The sequence below is a fragment of the Rutidosis leptorrhynchoides genome, chromosome 6 (genome assembly GCF_046630445.1).
Source record: "Rutidosis leptorrhynchoides isolate AG116_Rl617_1_P2 chromosome 6, CSIRO_AGI_Rlap_v1, whole genome shotgun sequence".
Classification (NCBI taxonomy): Eukaryota; Viridiplantae; Streptophyta; class Magnoliopsida; order Asterales; family Asteraceae; genus Rutidosis; species Rutidosis leptorrhynchoides.
Window position 1 is genome coordinate 116137623 of NC_092338.1, and position 7956 is coordinate 116145578.

Consider the following 7956-nt stretch of genomic DNA (forward strand, 5'->3'; position numbering starts at 1 on the left):
TATCATGCGTAATCAAAGTCATAGCTTGTATGGAATTTTTTGATTGCCAACATTATATCGTCTAACTTGGAAAGTGTAGTTTTACAAATAAAAAGATAATAAATAATAATTAATAATAATAATAATAATAATAATAATAATAATAATAATAATAATAATAATAATAATAATAATAATAATAATAATAATAATAATAATAATAATAATAATATAATAACAAAATAAACTCATTCATATTAGAAAGTGATCCTTACACACTACTTTTTGATCGATATACATTATTTTCTCATAAATTCACTGTTATACTCCTAAATTTATGTAGAGAGTTGAACTTATATTATTATTTTAAGTATAATTTAAGATATAATAGTAGATTAGGTATAGAAGGATCAAAAATTATTGTGTGAGAATCACTTCTCATTATTATGTGAGCCTCGATTATTTTTTATCATATATCATTCATATGAACTTGAATTTAGTTGATTTACAAGAATTTATTACTCAAAAGACCAGAGCATGACCCTACTAAGTTAAAGAGTGCACTATGTATGGATTATTAATTGCAATTCTTTTAGAAACAAAAATTAAAATTAATTAGTTAATTATTATATTTTATATAAATATAATATAAACTTAAGATTAGTCTCGTGGGTTAACAAATTAAATAGTCTCTCCTATTAATTAATTATATAGTTGGACAATAATGTCAAAACTTTGTAGCGAAATTGAATGATTGTAACATCCATCGGGATTGCACTATAAATAAGATCATACTGAGCCCCAATGAGGATCACCAACAGCTTGGAACTGAAACACCACTTCAATTCTCTCTGAGGTTTTCTTCATTCTTTATGCCTTATGTTCTTGTACTACTATTTCATAATCTCTCTAATACTTGCACTTTTTTATTTTATTTATATAACTAATTATGATATACTATTATCAGGTAAATCAAACATCAACGACATGGGTGCAGGTGGTCGAATGTCGGAATCAACCGAAGCCAAAAACATCCTCGAACGTGTCCCGATCGATCCACCATTCACGCTAAGCGATTTAAAGAAAGCGATCCCTGCTCACTGCTTCGAACGATCTCTCATTCGCTCATCTTACTATGTCGTTCACGACCTCATCGTTACTTACGTCTTTTATTACCTCGCAAACACTTATATTCCACTCCTTTCGGCCCCGTTCACTTACATAGCCTGGCCCGTTTACTGGTTTTGTCAAGCTAGCATACTAACCGGGTTATGGGTCATCGGTCACGAATGTGGTCACCATGCATTTAGTGACTATCAATGGATTGATGATTTTGTTGGTTTTATCCTTCATTCCGCACTCTTTACACCTTATTTTTCGTGGAAATATAGCCACCGAAACCATCACGCGAACACAAATTCGCTTGATAACGATGAGGTTTACATTCCAAAGCGAAAATCGAAAGTTAAGATTTACTCAAAGATACTAAACAACCCACCCGGGCGCGTTTTCACTTTGGTGTTTAGGTTAACCCTAGGGTTCCCTTTATACCTCTTAACAAACATTTCGGGCAAAAAATACGGAAGATTCGCTAACCATTTCGATCCATTAAGTCCTATTTTTACCGATCGTGAACGAATTCAAGTACTAGTCTCCGATCTTGGTCTACTTGCTGTTTTTTACGCGATTAAGCTTCTCGTAGCAGCAAAAGGGTTCGCATGGGTGATGTCCATGTACATAATTCCAGTTATGGGTGTGCATATATTTTTCGTGTTGATCACTTATTTGCACCACACTCATCTTTCGTTACCTCACTACGATTCAACCGAATGGAACTGGATCAGAGGGGCATTATCGACAATCGATAGGGATTTCGGGTTCTTGAATAGGGTTTTTCATGATGTTACACACACTCATGTCTTGCATCATTTGATCTCATACATTCCACATTATCATGCCAAAGAGGCCAGAGATGCGATTAAGCCGGTGTTGGGCGAGTTTTATAAGATCGATAGGACTCCGATTTTTAAAGCGATGTATAGAGAGGCTAAGGAATGTATCTACATTGAGCCAGATGAAGATAGTGAACACAAAGGCACATTTTGGTACCATAAAATGTGAAGATCATCATCAAGTGGACGCATGCATGCAATGCGGTTGTAATTTGAATTTGAATGTTTTATAAATCGTTCAACTTTGTATTATGTGTAACAAGTTACCCTAAAGAGGTTACGGATTGTGCTTGACTCACTATAAATTATATGTATGTCATCATATTGGCTTTGTACTCTTCTCCGATTATTCACAACTATTAATCGTAAATCATGAGTAATTATTATTATTATTATTATTATTAATTATTATTATTATGGAGTACTATACTATTTATATTTAGTCCCCTCATTTCAATTTTATTACAATCATATCATTAATAATCATATCATTAATTAAAGCATGCGATTTTACTGTTCATTCCCGTTTTTCATTACCAGGGGTATTTTAGTCATATGACTTCATAGATATTTATTACACCTCAGACTACCAACCAGATTGTCTCGACATATTGTTCTGGCGATTATTGCATCTTGGTCGCTCACCATCGGTCACCATCCACTTTCGTCACCGCTCGCTCACCTTTGACCACCATCCACCATTGCCAGATGCCGCTGCAACTGCTCGCTGTTGTCACCACCATTTGCCACCGGTCACGCTTCCAGTCACCTATTACTCTATATATCTAAAAGACATAGGGAAAATAAATAGTTTATTTTATAACTTTCACAAATTCACCCCAAACTTTTAATTTTTCCATAATTCAGCCACACTCTTTAGAATAGTTAACTTTATAGCTTTTATAAACGTAACACAAACTTTTCACATTTTATAATTTAACCGTTAAACTTCTCACTCATTATAAATCGACCACATACTTTTTTCCTATCTAATAACTATATATTCATTATTATTATTATTATTATTATTAAATCAATCACATAAATTTCCACTTTATTATTGTTTAACTTTTTTTCTTATTATAAATTAACTATGTAAATCATTTTTTAATAATTGTTTTATTGTTATTATATATATTCATATATATATATATATATATATATATATATATATATATATATATATATATGTGTGTGTGTGTGTGTGTGTGTGTGTGTGTCTATATATATATATATATGTGTGTGTGTGTGTGTGTGTGTGTGTGTCTATATATATATATATATATATATATATATATATATATATATATATATATATATATATATATATATATATGTATATTATATAAATAGTTTTTCCTATTTTATTAAATAGTTTGTACCAATCGTTGATGTACGTCTCACTTTATTGATTTAGCATTTGAATTTTTTCTCTCGACAAAGCCGAAAAGTAAAACAAAAAATGATGAATAATTACTTTCACGCCTATTACAAATCAATCACATAACTATTTTTGGTCATTCCTCGACAAAGCGAAAAAAAATGATAAATAATTACTTTCTCAATAATTTGCTATATAATTAATGTTAATCAATTGTGATGAACCGGCTCAAAGTCAGGTCGCCTAACTAGTTGTATTCAAAAGGAAAAAAAAAAACATAAATGGTACTATACAATAAAGCATAATAATCATTACAGTTATAAGATAATAGTTTACCTTTAATTATTTACTACTAGTAACATTTTTATATTGCATATTAAATATTATATACTTGAGCTAATAACAAAACTTTATTCAATAAATAAATATTTAAATTGGGACATCTCATAAACATAAAATGGATTATTAATTCAGAGAGAGTAACATTATTCAATATGATTTTTATTTTTATCCTTGACTTTGAAGCTTGTATTGTTTTTGACTCTTTAGTCTGTAAATAATTTGACATGTTATTAACTCTTAAAAATGTCTCAAAAATTTTCCATTATAAAGGTTCTAAAATAAAAAAACCGATAACAGTGTTATAATTCAGTAGGCTTATAACTACCTTTAGTGGTTTGATTCTTGATGTTATAATTCAGTAGGCTTATAACTACCTTTAGTGATTTGATTCTTGATTAAGAATACTAATAATGAAGTGTAAGAACAAAGATGATAATGGAGAGAAAGAAAGAAACACTTTGTAAGTGTGAGAAATGGTGCAAGTTTAATGCTTGCATTCATGGCTATTTATAGCAAAAATATCACAAGTTTAGGTAATACAATAATATTACTTTTGTGTATCAATAATTGACTATCCATTTATATATATATATATATTTATATATTATAACACTCCCCCTTGGATAGCTATTTTATTTGTTGAAGATCAACTGTAAGTTACTGCCTCGTTAAAAACCTTGCTAAAGAAAACCCAGTGGGAAAAACTTTAGCTAAGGGAAAAAGAGTGCAGCATGGAGTTGACTCCCCCTCAAGTAGACATCGCTTCGGTTGTTACATCTTTTGAACATGTCTCATGCCAATGTTATGAACGTGTGTTCTGAAAATAGCAGTTGGAAGTGCTTTCGTGAAAAGATCAGCAGAGTTTTTGCTGGATTGAACATATCTCATTTCAATCTCGTTGTCCTTAATGAGATTTTGAATGTATGAGAAGAATCTAGGAGGTATGTGTTTGGTTCGGTCACTTTTGATATACCCTTCTTTCATCTGTGCTATGCAAGCTGCATTATCTTCATAGATAATTGTTGGACTTTTATCGCGTTCTAGTCCACAAGAATCAGTAATGATTTGTGTCATTGATCTCAACCAAAAACATTCCCGAGTAGCTTCATGTAATGCAATCACTTCGGCATGATTTGATAATGTAGCAACAAGTGTTTGTTTTTGAGAACGCCATGATATTGCAGTACCTCCATTTAGGAATACATATCCAGTTTGAGATTTAGCTTTATGTGGATCAGATAAATAACCTGCATCAGCATAACCAACCAAATCTTGTTTTGATTCGTTAGAATAAAATAATCCTAAATCAGTAGTTCCTCGAAGGTATCAAAATATGTGTTTGACCCCATTCCAGTGTCTTTTGGTAGGAGCAGAGCTGAACATTGCCAACAAATTAACTGCAAAAGAAATGTCAGGTCTTGTACAATTTGTAAGATACATAAGAGCTCCAATTGCACTAAGATATGGTACTTCTGGTCCAAGAATATCTTCAAGATCTTCACATGGACGAAATGGATCAGTTTCAACATTGAGTGATCTAACAACCATAGGAGTACTTAATGGTTTTGCCTTGTCCATATTGAAATGTTTCAAAATCTTTTCAGTATATGTTGTTTGATGTACAAGTAAACCATTAGGCATATGCTCAATTTGTAAACCAAGGCAATACTTGGTTTTTCCGAGATCTTTCATTTCAGATTCTTTCTTTAGAAGTTGAATGGCTTCATAGATCTCTTTATTTGTACCTATGATGTTAAGATCATCAATATAAACAGCTATGATCACATATCCGGATGTTGTTTTCTTAATGAAAACACAAGGACAAGTAAGGTTATTTATATACCCTTTGCTTATTAAGTAATCACTTAATCGGTTATACCACATACGTCCCGATTGTTTTAACCCATATAATGATCTTTGTAATTTAATCGAATACATTTCTTTAGGTTTTGCATTTGATGCTTCTGGTACCTTAAATCCTTCAGGTATCTTCATATATATATCACTATCAAGTGATCCATATAGGTAAGCAGTCACAACATCCATGAGATGCATTTCTAAATTTTTAGAAACTGCCAGGCTGATTAAGTACCTAAAAGTAATTGCATCCATAACAGGGGAATAAGTTTCTTCATAATCAATTTCCGGTCTTTGAGAAAAACCTTGAGCTACAAGTCTAGCTTTATACCTTGTAACTTCATTTTTCTCATTTCTTTTTCGGACAAAAATCCATCTGTATCCTACAGGTTTCACATCTTTAGGAGTGAGAATGATGGATCCGAAAACTTTTCTTTTATTGAGTGATTCTAATTCAGCTCGTATTGCTTCTTTCCATTGAGCCCAATCATGTCTATTTTGACATTCAACCATAGATGTTGGTTCTGGATCATCATCATTATTCATGATGTCATATGCAACATTAAATGAAAATTTCTCATCAAGATTTTTCATTTCATTTCGGTTCCATAATATTTTTGAATATGCATAATTGATTGCAATTTCTGTATTGACATCATCAATCTCCTCTGTAGTAGGAGTACTGATTTGTGGTTCTTCTTGAACACTTTCTTTTACTTCATTATCAGCTGATTTTCTTTTTCGAGGATTTTTATCCTTTGAACCAATTGGTCTTCCACGTTTCTGACGTGGCAAAGATTCATGAGTGACGTTATTGCCAGCTTTTGGAATTTCAATTCGAGCTGGAGTATTTACTGCTGGTATATATGATTTTGTCACCATTTTTGTATCTGTAAATGCATCAGGCAATTGATTTGCAAGTTCTTGTATATGCATTATCTTTTGAACTTCTGTCTCGCATTCTTTTGTGCGAGGATCAAGATACTTTAATTGAGGTTCACACCATGAAACATCATTTTCTTTATTTTTCATTTCTCCCCCTAATCTAGGGAATAATGTTTCATTAAAATGACAATCAGCAAAACGTGCTGTAAAAACGTCACCTGTCATAGGTTCAATATACCTTAATATTGAAGATGTTTCATATCCAACATATATTCCCAATCTCCTTTAAGGACGCATTTTTGTACGTTGTGGTGTCGCAATTGGAACATACACTGCACAACCAAATGTTCTAAGATGGGAAATATTTGGCTCTTGACCAAAAGCAAGTTGTAGGGGGGAATATTTATGACTTGCACTTGGTCTGATGCGAATCAATGTAGCAGCATGTAAAATTGCATGACCCCATATAGATACAGGGAGTTTTGTTCTCATTATCAATGGTCTAGCGATTAACTGTAAACGTTTAATCAATGACTCGGCTAAACCATTTTGTGTATGCACATGAGCAACAGAATGTTCAACAACAATTCCTATAGACATGCAATAGTCATTAAATGCTTGAGATGTAAATTCACCAGCATTATCAAGTCTCACCCTTTTAATGGTGTAATCAGGAAAATGAGCTCTCAATTTAATAATTTGGGCAAGAAATTTTGCAAATGCCACATTACGGCTTGATAACAGACAAACATGAGACCATCTGCTAGATGCGTCTATTAGAACCATGAAATATCTAAATGGTCCACATGGTGGATGAATTGGTCCACATATATCACCTTGAATTCTTTTAAGAAATATTGGTGATTCTTTCTCAACCTTAAGTGGTGAGGGTCTAGATATCAATTTTCCAAGAGAGCAAGATGTACATGGAACCATTGTATCATGATGGATTTTTCTATCCTTTAGTGGATGTCCATGAGTACATTCAATAATCCTTTTCATCATTGTTGATCCTGGATGACCTAATCTGTTATGCCATAAACTGAATACACCAGGATCAATATATTTTTCGTTAACTACCATATGTATTTCTGGTACATTTATATGTGTATAATGTAATCCAGAACTAAGTCTTGGCAGTTTTTCAACCACATGACTCTTGTCAGTGATACTTAAATATTTCTCATTTTCTGTTGTCACTGACTGATAATCATACCCGTTAAGGTATATGTCGGAGAAACTCAATAAATTTCTGCTTGACTTGGGAGAAAATAAGGCATCATTTATTAAAAATTTTGTACCATTTGGTAGTATGAAATTTGCCTTTCCTATCCCTTTTATCAAGTTAGCAGGTCCTGATATTGTATGTATAGTTCCTTCCGTTGGTTTTAGATCAATAAAATATTTCTCGAATTTAAGTATAGTGTGTGTAGTTCCACTGTCTGCTATACAGAGATCTCCACCACTTGATTGATGTTGTATTCCAGCAAAATTCATATTGAACTTCATATATAAGAAATAAATAGTGAGTACATTAATATTACACAATATTTTACACGC

General features: G+C 32.1%; 1 protein-coding gene across 1 annotated transcript; it reads left to right on the forward strand.

The window, feature by feature from the left end:
- Positions 1-795: 795 nt before the first annotated feature.
- LOC139856038 (delta(12) fatty acid desaturase DES8.11) lies at positions 796-2339 on the forward strand. Its single transcript, XM_071845270.1, has 2 exons — positions 796-835; positions 947-2339. Exon 2 carries the CDS (start codon positions 967-969, stop codon positions 2098-2100), a length of 1134 nt encoding a protein of 377 aa, XP_071701371.1. The 5' UTR covers positions 796-835; positions 947-966; the 3' UTR covers positions 2101-2339.
- The last annotated feature ends 5617 nt before the right edge of the window (positions 2340-7956 follow it).

Bases quoted from the DNA above. Each gene is read 5' to 3' on its own strand.
- LOC139856038 (XM_071845270.1), top strand. From the start codon at position 967: ATGGGTGCAGGTGGTCGAATGTCGGAATCAACCGAAGCCAAAAACATC.